Source organism: Leptonychotes weddellii, chromosome 7 (genome assembly GCF_054177405.1).
Source record: "Leptonychotes weddellii isolate Sample4059 chromosome 7, ASM5417740v2, whole genome shotgun sequence".
NCBI classification, from domain to species: domain Eukaryota; kingdom Metazoa; phylum Chordata; class Mammalia; order Carnivora; family Phocidae; genus Leptonychotes; species Leptonychotes weddellii.
In genome coordinates, this window is record NC_138375.1 from 63,551,972 (window position 1) to 63,579,268 (window position 27,297).

The 27,297-nt window shown below is 35.6% G+C and overlaps 1 protein-coding gene across 1 annotated transcript in view; it reads right to left on the minus strand.

Annotated features, from left to right (window-relative positions):
- Positions 1–27,297, minus strand: part of FER (FER tyrosine kinase) — a 387,502-nt gene that overhangs the window by 137,526 nt on the left and 222,679 nt on the right. The window contains exons 14-16 of the mRNA XM_081825811.1: positions 17,716–17,772; positions 10,738–10,853; positions 8,197–8,291 (exon numbers count right to left, since the gene is read on the minus strand). Of these exons, the coding sequence (XP_081681937.1) occupies positions 8,197–8,291; positions 10,738–10,853; positions 17,716–17,772 (268 nt within the window). The remainder of the gene's footprint in view (positions 1–8,196; positions 8,292–10,737; positions 10,854–17,715; positions 17,773–27,297) is intronic.

Genomic DNA, 27,297 nt, shown 5'->3' on the forward strand with positions numbered 1-27,297 from the left:
TGGGAGGGATGGAGTGGCTGGGTGACAGACACTGGGGAGGGTATGTGCTATGGTGAATGCTGTGAATTGTGTAAGACTGTTGAATCACAGACCTGTACCTCTGAAACAAATAATACATTATATGTTGGAAAAAAAAAAAAAAGAAGCTAGTAGGAAGGGAAAAATGAAGGGGGGAGAAATCGGAGGGGGAGACGAACCATGAGAGACTATGGACTCTGAGAAACAAACTGAGGGTTTTGGAGGGGAGGGGGTGGGGGGATGGGTTAGCCCGGTGATGGGTATTAAGGAGGGCATGTATTGCATGGAGCACTGGATTCACTGTTATACGCAAACAATGAATCATGGAACACTACATCAAAAACTAATGATGTAATGTATGGTGACTAACATAATAAAATTAATTAAAAAATTTAAAAAATATAAGTAGGCTTTTGATATTAAAGCAAATTTCCTTTCTTTTATTTTTTTAAGATTTTATTGATTTGAGAGAGAGAAAGAGCAAGAGCAGGGGGAGGGGCAGAGAAAGAGGGGAAGCAGAATTCCCGTATACAGAGCTCAATCCCAAGACCCTGGGATCCTGACCTGAGTGAAAGGCAGACGCTTAACCGACTCAGTTACCCAGGCGCCCCAAATTTTCTTATTTAACATATTACTTAGAACTTTACCTGAGAATTTTAATACATTGCCATGTATAGTAACAAAAACTTAAAAATGATAAACAAACAAACAAGAAAAACAGTTAAAACTAATCAGTACCTTAAAGAACTGTTTATCCATGTGGAAGAAGGCATACGTATTCATTTCTCCTACACTTCCCTTCCCATCGTTAAGGAACTTCAATTACCATACAGTCCCTTTAAAAACCCAATCTAAGACAAGAATATAGTCCAGAACATGCTTTGTCCTGCTCACCAGGCAATCTGCCTCCTTGCAAGAGGTACTTAGAGGTATCGGCGCCATCAGATGCTTAGATGAGTAATATTGCTCAGATATACACAGTGCCATCTGTGGCTCAAATGTACCATGAAAACTTACTGTTGTAACATGGCTTCCTTTTGCTCATTTCACTGATGAAAAGAAAAATCTGTACCCTTCTTTAGAGTCACTCAAGCCAAAAAGTAATTTAGTAGTAACAGTTATTTTATTTTAGGTTTTATTTCTCATATCCTCCTTGTGGGTTCATGTTTTCAACATTCGGCTTCACCTCAGGAAAAGAATATCCACTACTAGAAGCAAGTGATATACTTGAAAAACAACAGGAAAATGCCAATACCATCTGTGTGGTTATTAATTTATGTCACATGTAAATAAAGTAACTAATTTCAAAGGATGTTATTGCTTTTAGCATCTGAAGAAATGGCCAATTTAAACTATCCCATCTGCATTTGCTTTGGGATATTAGGCAGCAAATGAAACATAGGGGCAAACCAACCTATCATTTGGCTGGGAAAGAAATATCAATTTAAAGATGTTATCTTTTCAAAATGTTTTGGCAGTGTTTTAAATTATATCAAACTATTATCCATAATATAAAATGGTAACAGAGAGCATTTATTTTTTCATTAATGTAATATGCTTGAATTATAAAATAAATGCCAAAGTTTAGATACATCAGTTAACATTTAAAAGTTACTCATTCTTCCAAACTGAAATTTGCAATGACTAATTATTACACTCAGACACATACCAAAGTTATTTTAAAAGAGAATTTTGTTAACATCTCCAAACATAAGTCCATAAAATTAGGTTCTTCTATGGTAATTTTTGTTAATTTTTTTTTTTTTTTTAAAGATTCTATTTATTTATTTGAGAGAGAATGAGATAGAGAGAGCATGGGGGGGGGTCAGAGGGAGAAGCAGACCCCCCGCTGAGCAAGGAGCCCGATGCGGGACTCGATCCCGGGACTCCAGGATCATGACCTGAGCCGAAGGCAGTCGCCCAACCAACTGAGCCACCCAGGCGCCCTTTGTTAATTTTTATTAACAAAAAAATTCAGCCACTGAGTTGACATCTTATAATTTTTAGTAAAAAAAATATTAATTTGAGAGTTACATGTTGTACCTTCTCTTCAGCTCAAAACTACCTGTTGTGAAGTGATACTATTATACAACTGGCCGTGGGCTAGATGTATGTAAGACAGAGTACCAGCTCAGATTTTGAGGGCTCTCTTTTAGTGGATGTCAGGAGCCATTTTCCTTAACCATTTTTGGGCACAATTTACCCTTGCTACATTTATGATGAGTGAAAGAAACAAATGCCAGTCAAGTATCCAGAACCTTTGTTCCCAAGGAGGCAGGAACTCTCATTTCCACTGACTACCATAAGTAGACTTCCATAGCTATGGTGTCACGAAACTGAAATTGGTTCTCTTAAAATCACATACAGATAGGGGCACCTGGGTGACTCAGTTGGTTAAACATTGGACTCTGTTTCTGCTGGGGTCATGATCGCCAGGGTGCTGAGATGGAGCCCTGTGGGGGACTCCACGCTCTGCGGGGAGTCTGCTTGAGGATTCTCTCTCCCTCTGCCTCCCCCCACTCACATGCACGCTCTCTCTCTCTCTCTCAAATAAGAAAACAAAATCACATACATAAAATGTCATTATGAATCAGAGGGGTAAAAAATTTATTTTCTAGAAGAATTTAACATCCTAGCAAAAATTAATGGAATTACTTATAGAAATTATCAACTGAAATGATTTTATTTTGGGGGGTGCCTGGGTGGCTCAGTCATTAAGCGTCTGCCTTCGGCTCAGGTCATGATCCCAGGGTTCTGGGATGGAGCCCCTCACTGGCCTCTCTGCTCTGCGGGAAGCCTGCTTCTCTCTCTCTACTCCCCTGCTTGTGTTCCCTCTCTCACTTTGTCTCTCTCTGTCAAAAAAATAAATAGAATCTTTAAAAATAAATAAAAGTATTGAAATGATTTTATTTTTAAAGATTTTATTTATTTAAGAGCGAGAAAACATGAGTGGGGGGGGCAGAGGGAGATGGAAGGGAGAAGCAGGCTCCCCACTGAGCAGGGAGCAGGATGCTGGATGCTCTATGTTTAATCCCAGGACCCTGAGATCATGACCAGAGCTGATGTTTAACCAACTGAGCCACCCAGGCACCCCTCCATTTATTTTAGAGAGAGAAGGGGAGAGAGAAAGCACACACAAGTGAACAGGGGGAGGGACAGAAAGAGGGAGAAAGAATCTGGAGCAGACCCTGTGCTGAGTGCAGACCCTGAGACCACAACCCCAGCTGAAACCAAGAGTCAGTTGCCCAAAGGAGCCAGCTACCCAAGCACCCCACAAATGAATTTAAAGAAAAGAAATTCTGATGATGAAAATATTTCAACTGAGAAGTTAAAAATATGAGACCAAAAAAAAAATCATGTTGAGATTTCTACGTCAAAAATCTCTAGACCACATAAACTATATGAGCTCAATTTTTTTAAAGATTTTATTTATTTATTTCAGAGAGAGACAGAGTGCATGAGGCGGGGGGGCAGGGGTGTGCAGAAGGAGAAGCAGAATCCCTTCTGAGCAGAGAGCCCAATACGGGGGTTCCATCCCAGAACCCTGGGATCATGACCTGAGCACGCCTATGAGCTCATTTTTTTAAAAAACAGGTTATAGAGGGGAGATATATTTTGATGCTATCTAAAACCTGGTAAAAAAAATCTTTAATAATTCTGAAAGTTTCAAATCCCGTAAGTCATTTTAAAATTAAGATAAATTTGAGGACTGTCAAAGGGCAGCATCTGTGTGAGCTAAGGCATGTAGCAGATGATTTAACATTCGATACCAGAAAGTTCTGAATTCAGAGAGAATATCCAGATCAGAAAGAAGTGGGCAATTACAAGTCTCTAGTGAAAGGAAGTGGAAACCGACATTTTTTAAGGCTTACTAAAATTAATCCCCTCTACTCAGGATCTGCTGAAACATTGTTACACTTAGAGGTTAAGGTGCTTGGTCTTCTCTTCATCCAGGAATTGGTGGCAGCCCTAAATGAATTACATATATGAAAATAAAGGACAGCTGCCTGGACCATAAATATTACGTTATGCTTGTCACTTAAAAAAAATTCTCTCTCAATTTCCTTCAATTTTGAAGAAAGATTTATTTATTTTTAGAAAGAAAGAGAGAGGGTGTGTGTGTGAGTGGGGAGGGGCAGTGGGCAAGGGAGAGAATCCCAAGCAGACTCCCTGCTGAGCACAGAGCCCTGTGCAGGGCTGGATCATATGACCCTGAGATCATGACCTGAGCCAAAATCAAGAGTTGGGTGCTTAACTGACTGAGGCACCCAGGAGTCTCTCATTTCAATTTCTAAGTAATAAACATGTTTGTAAAATAAAATGGAGTGGTACTTTTTTATTTTTTAGCATATTAGAGCTTTTTGTTTTTATTTTTAGTTTTTCCTAGTGCCATTTAGAATTGCCTTTTGTTTGATTTTACTTATCCAGCAACCCATGAGCTAGCAAGTAAATAAAGTATTTGTAATTCAAAAGACGATTCAAATGAAGACAGGATCATCTTGGAGTATTCACTCTAAACCTGAATCCTCAAATGCTTCTAATCTCTTTAAACATTACTCTGGTTCAAGTATATTTCGGATTTATGATTTCAAAGGGCTCAGTTATCTGACGAGAACAGGAGCATATTAAGTCTCTGCATAATACAGTTTTGAAATGGCATGCACATTAGACACTAAGCAGTTATTAAACCTTGCTTTAAACCTACCAGTTTTCTAAATCTTCCCTCCACAGCTTGATTCCCAGTAGAGAAAAAAAGTAACTCAAACAAAAATTTTCCTGTTTACTGCAATAAGCTATTTAACTTATCTGTGCACAAGGCTGAGAAATTATGGAACAGGGATTAATGTATTTGCCCATAGGGGACCTTGCATAGATGGTTAGCCTGAATTTTCATTTGTATTTTCAATTCATATAAGGATTACATATTTTGACCCACTTATAAATTGAATGACATAACAAAATAGAGCACTATTTTCCTACTTGCTATTTAACTAATGCTGACAAGTTACTTTCAGTTCTTTGAACTTAATTTAGCTTATTTGTAAATGAAGATAACAATATAGCCTGGTAAAACAAATGAACTAATATTAAAGTGCTCTGACAACTATAAAATATTATGTAAGTGTAAAAAATTATATATTATGCTACTTTTATATGAATAAAAACTAGCTGGTTATTTCCTCATCATGCCTTTTATAAAGAGAGGAAAAAACAGAAAGATACTGTTTTGAAGTAGTCTGAGAATTGAGATTTCAAACTTAAGAAACACTTTCCTAACAATTAAAATAAAGTAATATAGGTTAGTGCTAAAATATACTTAATCTAGCCACTTGAGTTTTACATATTAAGGAAAGATTCTTGAAGGCTACATATAAAACATATCAGCAGAACAGTCACATATGATGGTGGAAAGAGAAGAACTGAAAACAAATGTTACACTTCCCAATTTGTTCTCAGTCATTCCCGGCTAGAACATCTAGGGTTAGGAGTAGAGTTAGGGGCAGGAGCAAGGGCAGGTTTAGAGTCTGGGTTACAGTTTTGGCTAGATTACAGCAGGCATTTTAATTAATCACTTTTTTTCTCTTAGCCAAATGGAAAATAATAAAATTTATGATGATGAGAACACAAAGTGGTCATGTGTGAATATAGAACGTGTATATATGTTTTTACATAAAATCACAGTTCATTACACCTTACAACAACCCTATTAATTTTACTTTACAGGAAAGAAAACTAAGGCACAGAAGAGTTAAGTAGGTTGAGCAAGGTCACACAACACTACCTGGCTCTTGGGCTTTTTTATTTTTTAAAAAGCCATATTGAAGTTCAGATTATATACATAAAATTTATCCAACTTAATATACAACTCAATTGAGTTTTGACAATTTTACAAGGTTCAACTGTCATTACAATCCAGTTGAGACATTTTCATCAGGCCAAAAAAACCTCTCATACCTATAAACAGCTGGCCTTTAAACAACAGGGCTTAGGAACATCAACCCCATCCCACTGGAAAATCCACTACTGATTTCCCAAGAACTACTAATAGCCTACTGTTGAGCAGAAGGCTTACTACCTTACTAATAACATACAGTTGATTAAGATATTTTACATGTTATATGTATCATATACTGTAGTTTTACAATAAAGCTAGAGAAAAAACTTAAGATCATAAGAAAAAATATGTTTACCATACTGTAAAAAACCTGCATAATAAATGGATCCACACATCAAACCCATGTTGTTCAAGGATCAAGGGTAGGGCGCCTGGGTGGCTCAGTTGGTTAAGCGACTGCCTTCGGCTCAGGTCATGATCCTGGAGTCCCGGGATCGAGTCCCGCATTGGGCTCCCTGCTTGGCGGGGAGTCTGCTTCTCCCTCTGACCCTCCCCCCTCTCTTGTGCTTGCTCTCTCTCATTCTCTCTCTCTCAAATAAATAAAAAAATCTTTAAAAAAAAAAAAAAAAAAAGGATCAAGGGTATAGTCAATCCCATCAGAACCCCCAGCCCTAAAAAACCACAAATCCCCTTTACCTATAGATGTCTTCTCTGGGCATTTCATAGAAATGGAGTCATATCAACATGTAGTCTTCAGCACTGGACTTGTTTTAATTAGCATAAGGGTTTAGAGGCTCATGTATACTGCAGTGTGTATGACCTCATTTCTCTTTATTGCCTAATGGTATCTTTTGTTGGGATATCCTGCATTGTATATCCATTTATCAGTTAATGGACATCTAGGTTATTTCTACTTTTCGGCTATTATAAATAATGCTGCTAGGAACACCCACATACATTTGTACTGACAAATATTTTCAGTTCTCTTGGGTAAATACCTAGGATTGAAACAGTTTACATGGAAAATTTATAACTTTTTGAGAAACTTTTCAATAAATAGCCAAAGTGGCTATTGTTTTAAATTCCAGCAGTAATGTATGAGGGATTTGGTTTTTTCACACTCTAACACTCACCAGAGCTCAAGAACCCCACCACTACCCTCTCTGGCCTTTCACTGACCACACGTGTGTCCCAGAATGTTGGACAGGAGAGAGGAAGAAGCTAAGTGAATGGAGAAGTAAGGGAGACAGAGATCCTTACACTTTTTCAAAAACAACCACATCGATTCCAACTGATGAACCTATATTGACCCATCAGGGCCCTCTGAGGTCCACAGTTTACATTATGATTCACTCTTGGTTTGTAGGTTCTATGAATCTGGACAATAATAAAATGGCATGTATTCACTATTATATGTGATGATGATGATCCTAAATCCTGCAGTTATATGGTAATATTAACAACTATATTGCAATAGCAAGCAAACCAATGTGATAAAATGGGAAGAACTATCCTTAATAGAAGAATTATGTTAGCAATATTTAATGGGCAATCTATAATAGCAGGTTTATTTACTGTATATTGAAGTTAGAAATATTTTTCATGTTCCTTTAAATTTCTTTTAAAATAACCAAATACTTGTTAAAGCAAATCCTTGTCAAATATTAAATACTGTATTTATAAATTTTTACCAAAAATCAAATTTTACCTCTAATTATATTTTCTACCATAAGAGGATATACAGTGAAAGTAACTTAAGAAAATACTCTTATCAGTTCAAGGCTATCCTTGCTTGTTGGCAAAAGTGGTTAATCACAAGACCTAAGGACACTGAAAGTGACCAGAAAAAAATACAGGACAAATCCCTCAACAGATGACTTTTTTTCTTTGTTTGCTTATGAAAGACATTCATAGTTCATAAGGGATTTAAAACTCTATGGAATTTTATATACAGCCAAACAAGAGGATGTGCGGTATTGTACTTGGAAAATAATGAACAGAATATAAGAGTACTACAATTGTTATAAAGCCAAACCAAGTAGACTATTTTTATAAACAGCTTTTCTAACAAAAATATACGTAACTATATTCCATGTGTAATCCCACTGTAATAATGTATCTCCTCTCAAAAAAAAAAAAAAAAAAGGTTGGCTGACATTTTCTAGACAACAACAAAGTAATACAGACTATAAAAATATCGAGCATATGTACAGCTTTGTCATCAGGAAAATGTTAAACAGAATTATTGAGAACTTTACAAGGAGAAATCAAAGAGACTGAACATATAAAAATAATAAAACATGACATTAAAATGTCATCGAGGAAACCTCTAAAATCATTACCTGGAACCAGTTCCATAATGATGTAGATAGGCTGTCTTTGTGTGCAAACGCCTATAAGTTTGACAATATTGGGATGATCGTATTGCTTGAGAATTCTGAATGAGAGGAAAGTGTAAAAATAGTTACCATTTAAATACTAAAACATTAAATCATGAATAGTGTGCCCAAGTAGAATATACTTTACTTGACATAATTCTCTTTTTTAAAACTTTAGTATGAAGCCAAATTATGATAAATGATGGGATGTACACAAAATTGGATAAATATTGGCAAACTACAGGTACAAATGAGTCAATTCTCCTTAATCTAATTCAATTTTCATTTAAAAATTACTGAATAAGTAACAACCATGCTAAATATGAACAACTTACTTAGTCCCAAATACATATAACTGCCTTTAAAGTATCTCGTTTTAGCTACCACAAAAGGGTAACTGGTAAGTATTAATGGACCAAAAACTGTAAGCTGCTAGATTGGCATCTCTTTGTTTTGTTGTTTTAGGACACACTTGATTGAAAATACATAAATAAGAATTCAGTTCATATTGGTAAATGCTATAGGCTAATTATCTCATCAGATTTTATAAAATACTATCTTGATGAACATGATCAATTTCAAAATAGTAAAAACTCAAAAATTTTAAGAAAACTGGCTTAAAGATTAAAAATAATTAAGTAGCAGTTTCAATATTGACTTAAGCTGAAGCAAAGGTGACTTTGCTTGGATAAAGACAAAATTTCATCCGAGGGCTATAAAAGTAGCATAGCCTCATCCATGGCACTCCAAGCATAAGTTAAAAATAAATTAGATTCCATCGTAGGCCTATTTACCCTGAATATTTCTGTTACCAAATTTTATTCCGGATTATCCTACTGACATAGTTATAAATTCACTCATATTTGAAAAATACAGTTTTCTTTCCTAAGAGAATGAAAAAAAATAACTACTGGGAGAAAGATAAAACAGTTTAAATGTTTTGTACAAATCCAACTGAAGCAGAGATAACTCTAAGAAAAATGCTTTAGATTGAAAATATGTAATGATTTATAAGGGAAAAGATAGAGTGGGAAAAATTCTAGAGATAAGGAAAATATCGTCACTAACTTGGAGCTTGCAACTTTTATGAGGAATTAAAAAAGAAGTCTTAAAATGTTTGAGTTTAATCCAAAATGTCATTTTCTTACGTTGGAAACTGCTTAGTAAAGAAAGTCCACAAAATAGCCAGGCTGAACTCAATATTAAGTATCTAAATATATAGCTCTATTGTCTATTTAATGATACTTGGGAGTTCCCATGGCTACAACTCTCCTTTTTAACCTAAAACTTCATAATTCCACTTTAGAAAATGGACTTTTCCACTTTAAGAAATTTAATACTTTATTTTGTAATAAAACAATCACAAATTAGAGAGCAAGAAAATGAACTATTTTTTCAAAATAATGTAAGATATAACCTTGGACCTTAAGAATACCTATGAATAACTACACAATGAGCCTATGAATTTCTTTTGTGATAGCATGCCTTTATCACAGCATATTTTGACCTTCCAATAATGTACCTTTAAAAAGTTTACAACTTTATTCTATATTTAATAAATGCATCCAACTAGGTTAATCCATTGCTATCAATATTAATTTTTAGATAACGAATGGAGAAATGTACATCAAAATGCTCCATCCTATGGCACTAGTTCTCTTGTTGCCATCATCTTGGTTCTCTGACAGCACTTTATAGGAACTTCAATTTTATACACTATGCCATGATAAAGACACACCTAAACACATGCACACGCACATGTGCGCACACACACACCCCTTTCCCTTTCTCCCTTTACAACACAAATCTCTATGTATTCTCCTTCTTTCCCATCCATGCATCCATGCATCTCAGAATGAGAGTTCATCCTTACTCTGTCCAAAACATCTTTCCATTTTTTTGTGCTGTGTTGTATATACTGGATTTTACCACTAATAGAACCATGTTAAATTTTAGCCAATAATCCTAGAATATTAGAAAAGAAACAATGTGCAGATTTTGGAACAAATGCCCAACAATGAGTTGAAGAAGAAATTTGAGGTTCTCAGAAAAGAAAGTTAACAGCTCAGTAAAGACTATCAACTGAAAACATCTAAGGAAAGTTAGATATAATTATATGTATCTAAATATATATACATAAATTATGTATTTGTATATAGAATATAGTAATATTTTTATTATAAAGACAATCACAACATTGCATATATACATGCCTATGTAATGTATGTGTGATAAAAGCAAAAAATACTGCAATATACCAATACTGAAGAATACCCACTGTTTTTTAGCATCTGGTTCTTTTGAGCGCGACTGTATAACTAATGTATAATCTAGCTCAAAAACAAACTTTTTGTTTCTACATTGTATAAGTGCTTACTTATGAGGGTTCTAAAAGTGCTTACCTCTATTTCAGTAAATCATAATTTAAGATAATTCCAAACATCACATTTAATGTTATAGTGTTACCTTATAAATACACGTTTAATATAACTTTTGTAAACTCACTTGGCTTCTTGTAAAAATTTTATTTTCAGTTCCTGAGGAAGGTCTTCTTTACAGGTTTTAACAGCAACAGCAGTTTTATCCTTTAATATGCCCTTATATACTTCACCAAAATTTCCCTGAAAATACAAACACATTTATTGTTTAGGATATAAAGCAACATCAATCTTTGCAAAATATAAGGAAAGCACATAATAATGAATTTTGAGTTCAAAGTATTCTGTCAGCTTTATTCAGAGTCTTAAGTGGAACTAAAGATTGGAAATGTTGCTCTTTCCAATTCTCCAACTTTAAAAATAGTACCCAACCCACCTACCATATGGGGGATTGAAGCTGAGGAGAACCGAAAAAGAAAAAAGGGGAAAAAATTCCATGAGACTTGGATAAAAGGAGAAACTCAAATTGAAGCCATCAGAAGTATTTAAGTTTCACGTCTCCTAGTGCTCTTTACCCCCAAGCTCTAAATTTTATTAGATTAAGAAGTTATCAATTAATGTTTCAAGATAAAGCAAAGACTTCATGAAGTGACTGTTGGTATGGATCCCCAAACCTGAATATCAGTTGAAGAGTGTCAGGGAATAAGGGAGAGGCAACAGAACCAGGCAGACCAAGGACTATCACCAGCCAACTGTAGACTGTCAGTCTCAGAAAGGCACCGAGTTAAGAGAAGGTGCTTACCCAAATGCCAGTATCACCCATGTTGAGTTTCTATCAAATGTATAAATCCCTAACTTCATGCTGTGGCTCTAACCTATTTTGACTTAACATGCCTTATTTCAACTTTGGAGTTGTTGTTTTTTATTATTAATATAAAACCAAATATTACGAAGAAGATCTATAAAGTTAATACAACTATTTTTTAGTATTCAAGTTTTTATTTATGTATATATATTGTTTACATAACTATAATCCTAACATGCAAGCCTTACAATAAGCTTCAATGCTATTGTTGAGCAAGAACTAACTGAACTAGGACTCTGCTAGTTATTGGGTTTGAGTTCTAAGTGCAATGTAACTTTTTTTTAAGATTTACTTTCTTTAGATAGAGAGCAAGCGAGCACAGGCATACAAGCATGGGGAGGGGCAGAGGGAAAGAATCTCAAGCAGATTTCCTGCTGACTGTGCAGCCCCAAGGTCATGACCTGAGCAGAAATCAAGAGTCAGATGCTGAACCAACTGAGCCACCCAGTTGCCCCAAGAGATTTAACTCTTAATAAATAGTTCAAGGTGTATAAATTTTATGTTAATAAATTTAAAATTACTAAAATATTTATTTCAATATATATTTTTGTATCTGTACATTTACATCTAATTTCTGTCAGCAGAAATTTTTTTTTTTAATTTTTAAAATTCTAGTGCAGTTAACAGTGTTATGTTAGTTTTAAGTGTACAATGTAGTGATTCAGCAATTCCATACATTACTTAGTGCTCATCGTGGTAAGTGTACTCTTAATCCCCTTTGCCTAGATCACCTATCCCCTACTCACCTCCCTTCTGGTAACCATCTATTTGTTTTTTATGATTAAGAATCTGTTTGTTTCAGTTTGCCTTTTCTTTTTCCTTTGTTCATTTGGTTTCTTAAATTCCACACATGAGTGAAATCATATGGTATTTATCTTTCTCTGACTTGCTTAGCATTATACCCTCAGGATCCATCCATGTTGTTGCAAATGGCAAGATTTCATTCTTTTTTATGGCTGAATAATATTCCATTGTATATATTTACCACATCTTCTTTATCCATTCATCAGTCAATGGACACTGAGGTTGCTTTCATATCTTGGCTATTGTAAACAATGCTGCTATAAACACTGGGGTGCATGTATCCCTTTGAATCAGTATTTTTGTATTCTTTGGGTAAATTCTTTGGCTGGATTGTAGAGTAGTTCTATTTTGGAATTCATTCATTCTGAAATTCATGGTCCATCATCATCAACATTTTATCTTCAATGTATTCTCTGGTGATTCTCTTCACCTTTTTGTTCTAACAAACTTGGCTCTCATCTGAGCTTTCAAATGGTGGCTGAGCTTCCTTTTGCCTTCTGAACTTAAGTGATTATTCCCCTGTCACCTTCCCTTCTCCCACTGCCCTGGGAGTTGATATAGAATATTCAACTAGCTCCTTGTCACTGCTTTCAAACCATTTTCCCTCCTGCATTCCCCAAAACCAAACTCTGAAACTTTATCATTTGATTATATATCTACTTCCCTTACTGTAGCTACCAGCTACTGAATTTGAAAATATTTTCCTTTGGTTATTAACAATTTGAACTCCTAGAACACAGTACTCAGTATTACTCCTGCCTGTCTTAATTACTGTCAATTTCAGTAGACACTTAAGTACCTTCCATCACTTCAAACCCTCAGTTTCTTGAACATCATTCTTCCAGTAGTCTTGTACTCCAACCTATTTTCTAGGATCATGCCTTAAACTTTGCCACTGCCGGGGCACCTGGGTGGCTCAGTTAAGCGTCTGACTCTTGATTTCAGCTCAGGTCATGATCTTGATCTTTTGAGATCAAGCCCCACGTTGGTCTCCATGCTGGACATGGAGCCTGCTTAAGATTCTCTCTCTCCCTCTGCCCCTTCCCCCCTCCAAATAAAAACAAAACAACTTTGCCACTGCCAATAATGTAACTCCCCTGTAATACCTCTTTTATTCATCCCATCTTCTGGCTGGTTTCTACATTTGTAGCTTACTTCCTCTTGTATCCAGACTCCAAAAATCCTTTGACTGTATGGGAATTTCCAAATCTTTAGATCATCCACTTTTATTATCGAACACCCCCTTAATGTCCTTTCTTCCTTGCTTATCCAGTTTAAATTCTATAGTCAGCAATTACAACTGCTTACCATACATTCTGAACTTCACTGTTCGTCTTCATCTATAAAACTCCCTTATCAAATCTACAATCCTGACTAAACTCAACACTCAGACTACTCTGCACCTATGCAGCTAAATGTGGCTGGAGAAAATCCACAACCTCACTGACTGGGTTCACTTTAAATTCATGGGCGCAACCCTCTAGAAGGCCCTTAATGTTGCTCCATCAATTCTCACCTCTCCCTCTAAAATAGTCTGTTTTTCACTAGATTATTCCCAACGGCCAACTACCATGCTGTTGTGTCTCTCAGGGTAAGCAGCAACACAATTCATTCTCTTGAAACTACCACCACGTATCTCTGCTTCCTTTTGCAACAAAGCTTCAAAGAGTTTCATCCTTGCTATCTCTAGTTCCTCTCCTCCCATTCTCTCTTCATCTATTCCAATCTAGCTTTCCACTAAAGCACTCCCAGGAAGCTGCTCAGCCAAATCAGCAGTGGCCATCTCGTTACTGAATTCAATGGTTAATTCCCAGTCATCATCTCATTTGACCTATCAGCAAAATCTAACACCATTGATCACTCTGTTTTCCTTGATATACTCTCTTCTCTTGGCTTCCAAGACATCCTATCTTCTGGTTTTTTACCTATGTGATTGATTTCTCTTTCTCAGCCTCTTCTGATGTTTGCTTCTCTTGTCTGAAGGCTATTATTATAGTAACCGGAGTTCAGTCTCCATTTTCTGAGAGAGACCCACTCCATTACTGAACTCATCTGGTCTTATGGCTTTAAATGCCATCTATAGGGGCGCCTGAGTGGCTCAGATGGTTAAGCCTCAGATGGTCTGCCTTCAGCTCAGGTCATGATCTCAGGGTCCTGGGATTGAGACCTGTATCGGGCTCTAGGCTCAGTGAGGAGTCTGCTTCTCCCTCTCTCTTCCTGTCTCTCTCCCCTGCTCATTCTTTCTCTCTCTCTCCCTCTCTCTCTCTATCTCAAATGAATAAATAAATTTTAAAAAGCCATCTATATGTGGTATATATATCCAAGGTAATGTTATTCAACCATGAGAAAGCAGGACATCCTGCCATTTGCAGTAACACGGATAAAACTTGAGCACATTATGGTAAGTCAGACAAATGTATGTACTACCACATTTATGAAATCTAAAAAAGCCATATGCATAAAAACAGAGAGTAAAATGGAGGTTACAGAGGATGGGTAAAGGGAGCAGATAGGACTGATATTGTCTAAGGGTACAAACTAAACTTTTGAGAAGTAAGCACTAGAAATCTAATGCACAAGATAGTGAATATAAACAATATTATATTATAATCAAACTTGCTAAGTGGCTACAACTTTTCAACCACAAAAAAGAAAGGATAATTACATAATGTGCTAGAGACCCTAACTACCACTACAACGGCAATCACGTTACTACATATAAACGTATCAATTTAATATATTGTGCACCTTAAATGTACATGTTATATGTCAAATATATTCCAATGAAAAATCTTAAATAACATCTATATATAACTACCAAATATACACGGTATAACTGCAAATTTGTACTTTTGATCCAGACCTCTTTTTTAAACTCCAGACTTGAGAGCCAGCTATCTTCCCAACCTCTCCATTTGGCAGTCAAACAGACAAAACTTAATACATCCAAAACCTAATTCCTAAATTTATTCCCCCAAAACTTGCTGCACCTACACTGACTTCCCCTTCTCTCATGCTCCACATAGACTCCATCAGGATATTCAGTTGGTTCAACAGTAAAAATGTAACCAGAACCCACAAGTTTCCACCACCTCCCCTGCTACCAACCTGATCTAGCAACCATCATCTATTAGTTAGGTAAGGGCAATTGCCTCCTAACCTTCCAACCTGTCAGCCTACCTATACTCAATACAACAGCCACAGTGATCTTTTTAGTAAGTAAGATCATGCCGCCCCTCCACTCAAAGTCATCCACCAGCTCATCTTTTCATACATAATCAAAGCCAAAGCAATTATAACGGCCTGCAAGGTTCTACATGATTTACACCCTCACTGCCTCACCCACTTCTTGTCCTATCACATTCCTCCCTGCTTACTGAACTCAGTTACAGCCAAATTGTCTGTCTTGCTCTTCAAAGAAAATTTGCATTGGTTACTCCCTTCTCCTAGAACCCTCTTTCTCAGATGTCCTCATGACTAAAATCCCTCCAAGTTTTTATACAAAAGTAAAAAATTTTAATAAAGCATACCCAGATCTCCCTATTAAAAATTCCAACCCTGGCCAACAGCACCTCCCAACTTCCCTATATTTTTCACAGGACTTAGTCCTCTAATGTTATAAAATTTAGCTATTTATTGTTTATTATTTATCGATCTTCCCCTGATAGATAGAATATAAACTCCATAAGGGCAAAGATACTTGTCTCCTTTGTTGGCTGATGTATCCCGAGTGTCTAGAAGAGAGCCTGGCACTAAGGAGACATTCCATAAATATTTCAGGAGTGAATAAAATATTTCTTGAATACCAAATATATTATCAAGTACAGTCTAATTATATATTGCTGAATAAAAAAGTTAAGAGTTCCTATCTCAATCTCCTATTACTACTCAATTCCAAAGTCTGTCAGTATAGAAACCATGACTAATTCTTTTTACCTCATGCACTCTCAAGGAGTATACTGTAAATATTTATTAAGACTAGGTAATGAAAAGATTGAATCATAAATCAGTTTATACTCAAAATATTAGCTGAAATTAAGCTATACAGTTTCTCTAAAGTTGCAGTCTTATTAAAAATGATTAAATTTATTTAAAATGACCTCATGCTACTGCCTGTCATTGAGAAAATATTATTCTTTGAAACAGCTCTAGTAAGGATCTAAAGATTAAAATCCCTCCTAATGTACCATATCTCACATATTAAACTAAACATAAAAATAACTGAAATATTTCTCTTTAACTGAAAATTTTTTTCTTGGTACTAAAAAAGCAGTCTTCCCCAACACATTCTATTTCAGTAAGCGGTATATTTTATAATTTTTTTAGTTGTATTTTCATGGAAATTTAATTTCTTTGTAATAATTTCTGGCCCAATTACTGCTACTGAGTTACTGACCTAAAGTAATGGAAAGAATTCCATTCCATTCCATTCAATTCAATTCAAACTTTCAAACAGAAACATCAATTAAGTGACGTTAATATTTACCCACTGGGACTCAATCACAGATCAGCAATCAATAAATTTGCAAATAGTCCATTTGATTAATGATCAAATGTCTAACATTATTATTAAACATAATATACATTCATATGGCCTATGAGTTGGAATAAACTTCAAACTAGATTAGAAAAAAAGACTTTTGTCATTTATAAGCTGCCTTCTCTGACCACTACCAGATCTACCTATAAAATGAATCTTTATATTGAAACCCATCTTAACCACATAGTTGTTAGACTGAAATAATGCATCCAGTGTTGTTACATATTGTGATTCTATACACAATCCTGAAATCTCAGAGAGTAGTATGCCACTTTTTCTGAGTTATCCTGTATAACCAGAAACAAATGGAATACAACTATTAGGTGTTTAAACTTCTATTACCCCACAGGCTCTTTCCCATCTCCGATCACTAGTTTTGGTTTTACCACACCATGAGGAATAAACTTATTGCGGTTTAAGTCCTTCCAGAGGAAAACAGACATATACTATTTTAAAAACCAAGAATCATCCTTAAACTTTTCACAGATTTTTACTTATCTTTTTCACTGAACACTGCCGTATTTGCAGCAGATGTGGTACTGTGTTCACCTGGGTTCATGTGGGAATGTGCCCTGCTGTGTGCTGGAACGTAAGAAAGACTCTGGAGAGGGGCGCCTGGGTGGCTCAGTCGTTAAGCGTCTGCCTTCGGCTCAGGTCATGGTCCCAGGGTCCTGGGATCGAGCCCCGCATCGGGCTCCCTGCTCGGCGGGAAGCCTGCTTCTCCCTCTCCCACTCCCCCTGCTGGTGTTCCCCCTCTCACTGTGTCTCTCTCTGTCAAATAAATAAAATCTTTAAAAAAAAAAAAAAAAAGAAAGACTCTGGAGAAAACGAAGAAATCTGTAGAGTGAACAGTCACTGTAAAGACTTTTGGTTATTTAATTCAGCTGACTACATACCTTGCCCAGTAATTCTCCCAATGTGACATCTTCGTGATTGAGAACCCATTTCTTATCCTAGGGCAAAGAAAAAGAACAGCCTTTTTAGCCCAAGCAAGAGTGCATTTCCTGTAAGATCCATTTGAGGCAGTAGCCAAGAGAACTAATGGGTATTTCATTCAGACCATTAAATCAACAGCACTCTCACAAGTTGTAACTTCAAGAGGTTATGAAACAGATTTAAGAAATGTTACTAACCAATAGGATTTTAAAATCTACATTACAGCTAACTTCTATCAGAAATCTCAGCCTTCAGAATGATAGTATCCTTGTAACCAGAACACAGCATGCCCTTTCCTCCCACCATAAAGTTTGGCTATGCTTTAATTTGTCATTTCACAACAGTTGTGTCCTAAGTACATGAGGGAATATCATTGTACAATGCAAAATGTCCAATCCCCACTTGAGCATCTAAGATAACATTACTAAGAGCTAATTTTTCTACTTGTAAACTGGCCATGAGTTATAGCTGTCTATGACACTCACTACATGTAGTTCCTCATCTTTTACAAGTACTTTCTTGTAGTATAATAAAGCAGCAAGTATCAATTACAATATCACTAGGGTACACAAGATTAGTAATGCAAACATGCCATTATAAAAGAGCATCCTATTATCTGATCTCAAGAACTAACTACTACATAGGGAATATTTTATCATCTAAAAATCCCAGCTAGGAAACTACACAATACTGTAAGGTTAAAAAGGCACATAATTTTTTTTAAAAGAAAAAGGAACAAGTAATGAAGCAAGAAAGAAGGAGAGAGAGGAAGAAATGAAGAAAAAGAGGGAAGGAAAAACAGGGGCATGGGAGAAGAGAGAGAAGAAAAAGGAAGTCCTGGGGTGATATATTTTCTTCATAACTTGTTTTTTTTATTAAATGTTAAAGTGTAGTATTCCCGGGCGCCTGGGTGGCTCAGTTGGTTAAGCGACTGCCTTCGGCTCAGGTCATGGTCCCGGAGTCCTGGGATCGAGTCCCACATCGGGCTCCCGGCTCGGCGGGGAGCCTGCTTCTCCCTCTGACCCTCTCCCCTCTCATGCTGTTTCTCTCTCTCTCTCTCTCAAATAAATAAATAAATAAAATCTTTAAAAAAAAAAAAAAGTGTAGTATTCCCCCATTATACAGACTGAAAACTAATATGATCCACAGAATGAGTCATAACAAGTAATCACATATCTTAAAGTAAAAATCCACCCTATCTTTAGTTTAAAAATATTCTGGACAGCCATTTGAAGCACTTTACCTTCTGGAATGCCATAAAACAAACATGGCCACCACCCTCTGCTAGGTCAACAAAGAGAACAACATTGACTTTTTTCAGTAACAGTTTACATGTATAGTCTTTCAAACTAAATATAAAGCTAGAGCCATAAAGGACCTGAAAGAAAACAGGAGAATAGCTTCATGATCAAGAGAGTAAGCAAAGATTTTTTAGGATACAAAAAGCACTAACTATAAAAGAAACAATTGGAATTCATCAAAATTATAAACATTTGTTCTTCCAAGGGCCATCATTTGAAAAATGAAACAGCAAACTACATCTGGGAAAACATTTCTGCATTACATCTATCTAACAAATAATTGAGTGTAGGGAATTCATGCCTCAGTAAAAAGTTGAGAAACAACCGAATTTTAAGAAATTGGGTAAAAATCTACAATAGCCAAATTATGTGAACATGGCTGATAAATGGATAAAGAAGATAGATAAATAATAGATAGATAAGTAAGTGATATATGAATAAATGTTCATGTGATATATCTCAGACACACACACACTGGAATATTATTCAGCCAAAAAAGAATGAACTCTTGCCATTTGCAACAACATGGATAGAGCTAGAGAGTACCATGCTAAGCAAAATAAGTCAGAGAAAGACAAATACCATATGCTTGCACTCATATGTGGGATTTAAGAAACAAAATAAACAAGCAAAGGGAAAAGTAAGAGGCAAACCAAGAACAGACTCTTAACTATAGAGAACAAACTGATGGTTACCAGAGGGAAGATGGGTAGAGGGATGGGTGAAATAGGTGATGGGGATTAAGGTGGGCACTTGTTGTGATGAGCACTGTGTTATATGTAAATGTTGAATCACTAAATTGTACACCTGCAACTAATTTTACACGGTATGTTAACTGGAATTAAAATAAAAACTTCAAAAAATAAGTCGGATAAAAAATGTGAAAGAAGATGGACAAATAATAAGTACATCAAAAGATGTTTGAGTACTATTAGTCAGTGACATACAACTGTAAACCACAGTAAGATGCCAATTCGCACCCACTAGAATATGAAAATTAAAAAGATTAACAGTATCAGGAGATCGTGAGCATATGGAGCAATTGGAATACTCATACACTGTTGGTAAGGCTGTAAAATGGTACAGCCATTTTGGAAGACAATTTGGCAGTGTCTTATGAAGTTGAACATCTACATCAAGATGAGAATCAATAAACAAATTTTGGTGCAGTCAGGCATTTAGTTATTATTCAGCAATAAATAGGAATTTATTACAAATAAATAAAACAGAGCACTTGCACAACATTTTGCCAAGCTACTACGGCCAAATATACTTTACATACATGCAGACATAACGAGTTCCTTTATATGAATTGTTAGAAGTGGACAATGTATCTATAATGCTATAAATCAGAGCAGTGATTGCCTGAGGCAAGGGTTGGGGAAGATGAACTGCCAAGAAGGAATTTTGGGGGGTTTAGGGAAATATTCAGTTTATTGATATTTCATTGAACTATACACTTAAAACCTGTGCATTTTGCTGCATGTAAATGATTTCCATAAGGCTGATTTTTTAAAATGAGAAATGTAAAAAAGCAAATATGCTACTTTTCATTTGAGTAGCACTTCTGGGTTTAATTTCCACTCCATCATACACTATCAAAAGTATATTATCAAAAGAATGCAGTCTGGCAGGCAGGAGAGTTATTATTTTAAAGTTGCAAAACTGATTTGTTGAGAACTTTTTCATTTCAAACAGTGGTAAAACAGGAGGATCACACCAATTCTCCCCCTGAAAACCACTGAAAAAACTGGATAAAATTTAAGAACAAAAGCAAAAAAGCTCCAAACTTTTATTCAAGAGGCCTGAAAAGCAAGTGAAATAGTAAGGGCTGAGAGGCTAAATTCAGGTTAAGACCAAAAGTCGAGTTAGGTTAAGAAAAGTTAAATTTAGGTTAAGAAAGGACCCAAAAGTCAAGACCTTTTGGGCTACCTTTAGCATATGTTGATTTTGAAAGCAGCACCAAAAACAAACAAACAAACAAACAAAAACAAAACGCGCGCGCACACACACACACACACACACACTAAAGGACGTTCTCTACTAGAAGGAACAAAGGAAGAAAAACAAAAACGGTGAAAATTTGAGTAAATATAATAGACTCTTCTTCTCTTGCATTCTTTAAAATATGCTCGACAAATAGAAAAGAGAGGTATAAAACTTTTTGATGAGTTTTTCAATTGACTTAGATGCAATACATATGAAAAGTACAAGGAGGGAAAGGTGTACAGATCCATACTGTAATAAAGTTTCTGCATCCCACTTGAAGTGTTAGGGTATTGATTTTTTGTAAACGGTGAAAAGTTAAATGTTTTTGATAGTTCCTAGAGCAACCACTTAAAAAAAAAATAAAAGGCACAAAGCTACATAACCAAAAATACAAGAGAAAAAAATGTAATGGCATAGTAAAAAGCGTTCAAATAACTCAAAAGAAGGTAAGAAAGGGGAAAAAGGAAAACAAAAATCAGAACAAAATATAAAATGGTAGTCCTAAATCCAAACATACCAATACCATACATCAGACAATTAAAAGACAAATTTTTAAAAAGAATATTAAAAAGGAGTCAACTATGTGCTTTCTTAAGAAATTCACTATAACTTTAATGATACAAGTATCTCAAAAGGATAGAAATAGATATAAAATGAAAACATAAATCGTAAGAAAGCTGGAACACCTAGTAATGTCAGACAAAGTAAATACACAGCTAAAAAAATTACCATGGATAGAGGAAAATCACATAATGATAAAATGTCAATTCACCAAGAAAATGCCATTATCCTAAAAGTCTATGATTCAAACACCAATACTTCAGAATGAAGGAAACATGGACAGAATTACAAGAACAATTTCACAATTATAGTTGGAGATTTCAAAACTCCTCTCCCAGTAATAGACAGTAGAGAGAAAATCAGCAAGGATATAAAATAACTGAATAATACCATCAACCAAGTAGATAAAATTGATATTTATAATAAAACTCCACTCAACAGCAGAATAAAACCCTCTTTGCAAATGCATAAGGAAAATACACCAAACTAAATCATATCATAAACCTGGATCATGGAACAAATCTTAACAAATGTAAAAGAAACGAGGTCATACAAGTTATGTTCTCTGACAACAAAATTTAACAGAAATCAATAACAAGGTTAACAGAACGTTTCCAAATACTTGGAAATTTAACAGCATACTTTTAAATGATCATGGGTGAAAGAAAAAGTCTTAAGCAATTCTAATTTACAGCTAGGTAAGCTAAACTAATTAGATGACTAAGGTAAGCTTAACAAATTTAGTTTACAGAATGTTTAGTTTACATTTGGGTTTTCTATCTTATGTTGGTTAATATTTGGTGTGAGTATTGTTTGTACTGACCTCATCCTGAACCTCTTATGTACTATTCTGGAATATATACCTGTGCATCCACTATTTCTAGTTTAAGATTTATGACATAATATGCATCTGGAATTCACCCTCATTTTTAAGAAAGGAGATGTTTTATCTCTCGGAAGAACCAAATACCTCAATGTGCTCTAGCAGTAATATCCATAGTATCCATATTTCTTAAGCTTAATACTACTAACATTAAATAGCTTTCAATCCCCCCCCCCAAAAAAATACATCAGAATGCACCCATTACCTATTTCTAAATAGATGATTTAAGACTTAACATACATGAAGTAAAAATTACAATGACAAGTATTGTTAGAAAAGTATTTCAATGTCTCATTAAAAATCTTTCAAGGGTAATACTTTCTAAACACTTAACTGTTTAAATACTCAAGACATTTGAAAGTTGCCTAATATTCTCATTAATTCTATTTTCTTAGGTATGATGTAATTTTACAATATCTTCAAGTATTTGAAAAGCCAAATTTTCTGTGAATGTGAAAAATATTTATAAATCACATTTTAAGGAAAAGTGCTAATAACTTAAGAAAATACGAGTTTTTACTCAAAATCAGTTATAAGAAATCAAGTCAACTAGTTATTTTTCATGTTTTACACAAAAATTTCAGAGTGATAATAAGAATAAAAGTTTAAATAAAGCAAAAAATATTAGGAAGTTCCTAACAGTTAATCTAATCTTTGCACCATATCCTACAGCAGAATATCATTAAAATTCTATTTGCTAAGTCAACCCTTGTTTCTTATTTCTCAGAAAAAGTTCTGGCTTTCAAAAATTAATTAGTAAATATGGACAAAAGGTAGAAGGAGATGCTGAAATGTAAAGAAGCACTATTGATTAAAAAGTTTCACAAAGTGAATTATAGGGAAAGAATTTTCTGAAACACAATGAGGTTGGAATTTATAACCAAGTCATCAGGTAATTTCCAAATCCATTCCTTATATTAGAGTGAATCTTTACATATCAATTTTTCATACAATGAAACATATTACAATTAATATTATCATAGACAAAGTATATTTACTCAGTTTATATTGGTATAATATAAACTTGAAAGTTTATTCAATAGATTCATTATAGCTTACAACTTCAAACTTCATCCATGTTAGCCCCATAACTGCAAAAATTAACTGACTTGAGATTCATCTTGTTTTCTTTTCCTTTCCTGAAAGGGACTGGAAACAAATGGTGAACTGAAGAGTGAAAACCAGAAATACACACCTGAGACACTATTCAGAGCTAGTCGCCACCACCATAGCAGTAAGACAATAAAATGTAAATACACTCTTTTGGAGGAAAGCTTGACTCCTGAAGAGAGCAGTCAAGAGGTCTGGTCTAGCTCATAGTGTATACAAATGAGCTCACTCTACTCAAGGAGACTATTAGGAAAGATCTTTTCCAGGACTCACCTGGGGCACTGTGTAATATAACCAGAAGATAAGAAATAGCCTGGAATATACCACGCTATGCCAACTTACTAAAAGAAAGCCAAAACAGTGAAATAGAATGCTGGATAAAGAATGGAAGCTGAGAGACCACTCAGAGCCTAGCCCCAAATATATCCTATTGTATACATACATATACTAAGTTATGTTAGAAATTCAAAAATAAGTGAATTCAAAGATAAACTAAATACAGTCCTTATTCTCAAGGACTTTAATATAATCAACTGAAAGTACAGTCTGAGAGAAAATAGTATGAGGTATGTGTGGTCAATATAAAGAAGATGGGTAAAAAAGGCTTCACAGAACAGGTAGAAAGATTTCCCAAATTTCCCAAAATAACTTTGCCTTAGCTTTCTACAAGCTACTAAATAAAGAAAACCATAAAGCTCTTGCTTTAGGCAGTCAGAAGTCATATGTAGTGTTCATGGGGGAAAAAAACCCTATGCTACTTCGCAGTGTTCTTCAAAGGGAAAAAATAAGGTTAAATTAAAGCTGTTTTGGGTAGAAAAATGAGAGACAGTGGGGTGTATGGATCTGTACATGAGTGGAGCATAGAGGTTGGGCAGAAATACCCATGTTTCTATTACCTATGATTGATGATTGTCATCATCTACCAATACCAGCCTTCTTCTCTCCAGGCTCTCCTCAAACTAAAGGGTTTTTTCTAGTTCATTCCCAACAAATTTTCTCCTAGTCTACCATGCAGCAGTCTATGCAATGGATTCCAAGCCACCCCCCCCCCCCTTTTTTTTTTTAGAGAGGGATAGAGAAAGAAAAAGGTAGTGGGGAGGGAAAGAGAATCTTAAGCAGGCTCCACACCCAGTGCAGAGCCCAATGTGGGGCTTGATCTCACAACTCTGAGATCATGACCTGAGCCAAAATCAAGAGTCCGATGCTTAACCGACTGTTCGGCCCTTCCCAAGTCACCACTTCTATGGAACTCAGTGTTACAACTACACTAGAGGGGAAAAGATGCAAGGCTAGGCAGGAATACAGTCCTGGAATTTTAAGATACAACTCCCAAAGCATATGTGTATATTCCACTAGACCCTTTTAAATGGTGGTTAAGATTCATACATTTGATACATTACTGATAATCACTGCTAGCATTGCTTCTCTAGGAAAGCACATTTCAAAAAAGTGAAATAGAGATAAACTTTTAGAGTACACTGTTCAAAATGTTATTTAAAATGTCATATGAGAAATATAGCAGATGATAAAGACTCAGAAAAAAAAAGCCATATTTTGCTAGAGAAGTCACAAAAAGCTTCACAAAAGATGTAGAATTTGAGATAACCTTGACCATGAATATAATTCCGATACACTAAAATGAGAAAATACGTGCAGCAAAAGCATAGAAAGAAGTGGGAATCTTCTAGAGAGTAAATACACCATTATGATAAAAGAAATCTTAAAGGGGAACCGTACTGGATGAAAAACTAAAAATATACTTTCTGACCAAACCATGGTGTTTTAAATGCCAAGCCATCTAGTATTCACTTAATCTCATAACCAGGAGTCTCTAAACTTCTTTTAATTGTGTAACCCATTAATTATTTTTTAAATGTGAGCATTTGCTCTACTATACCAATATATAATATATATAATACAGCATTCTCAAAAAGGAAATTAAAATGCTACGGCTACTGGACAAATTGGTGTAAATACAATTCTTCCTGCTCCTTTCCACTAAGTACAACTGTAAACCACAGAGATAATGTGAGGGACAATGAAAGAACTTTGAAAGGTAGTGAGGGAAGTGAATTGCTTTGGGATTCCAGGAATGGGGGGAACAACACAGCAGAGTGTGTTAAGTCTCATCTACACGACAGAAGGAGGCCTAACTCTCAACCCAGCAATAGAAGGCAGTCCAGGTAAACCCCATTCTTCTGGATCAAAAGGCAGTCCTCCCCAATACCAGTAAACTCAGCACCAACAGCAGGGGATGGATTGGGAGGCCTGCTCACAGTAAGTTGCCAGAAGAAATGCTCTTTTTTCCTCTGGTCCTGAGACTCCTCTGCCTTGTGAAAGAATACTGGGGTGGCCCAGAAGCACTAGCAAGACAGACCTGAGCACAAGCAGCCAAACCTGGAAAGTCTCTTTGTTCCTATGGAAGTGTTATATGTTCTACCCCCATCAAGAAATACCAAGGTAGCAGTGCCGTACCTCCAAGGAAACTTCCACCACAAAAAGTAGCCCGGCCTGTGAGGCCTCTTTGTCCCCACAGACCTAAGACTTCTAGCTCCTGCCCAGACACAGGCAGCTGAGGATGCTGACAGAGAGAATCCCACAAGCACCCAGCCCAGACTGCACTGTATTCCCTATAGGCAGGGAAATACTGACAAGCGAAGCACCAAACAGCTTATGTGCCTGACACCCCCTTCTCCCGCAGGAAAACATCTGGCAGCCCAACCTCCTGAAACTCTTTCCATCCCAACACAGCACTAAAGGTGCAAGTGGGAACCAGATAAACCAGCAAACCAAAATAACACCACAAAGACTCTGAAAATTAAACCATCACTGAAACCACAGTTCAGAGGAATAGGCCAGGATCTGCATGTTAAACCTAAAGTATGCGACTGCCTGCAAAAATACAAGATTTAAGTAGGACCCAGAGTCTCCTAACAAAATAGATGAAATGCCCAGGGTACAATAAAAAATCCTCCATCACACCAATATATAAGAAAATTACAGCTTGAATGAGAAAAGACAGTCAACTAACACCAACATATAAATGGATCAGATGTAGTAATTTTGTTAAGGATTTTAAAGCAGCCATAACCAATCACAACCAATCATAAATTCTCTTGTAACAAATGGAAACATAGATTATCTCAGTAACAGAAATAGAAGTTATAAAGGAGAAACAAATGTAAATAATAATATTAAAAAGTAACAAAAATAAACTCAGTGCGTAGGCTCAATAGTGAAGTGAAAAAAACAGAACATAATCCCTGAACTTGAGGGCAGATCAGCAGAATTTACTCAATTTAAACAAAGAGACAATAAGTTGGAAAAAAATTAACAGAGCCTCAGGGACCTGTGGGACAATTAGAAAAGATCAAATATTTGTGCCATCAGAGTTCCAAAAGTAAAGGACAAAGAGTGGGATTAAAAGACTATTCAAAGAAATAATGTCTGAAAACTTCCCAAATTTGGTAAGAGATATAAACCTATAAATTCAAGAAGCTGAAAGAAACTTACTGACAATAAATCCAAAGAAATTCAAGCTAAGACATATCATAATTAAACTTCTGAAAATTAAAAAGCTTGAAAGCAGCTAGAAAGATAAGACATTACCTACAGGGGAACAACCATTTGAACAGGAGACATTTCTCCTCTGAAACCATGAAGTTCAGAACAAAGTGGCACAGTGTTTTTCAAGTGTT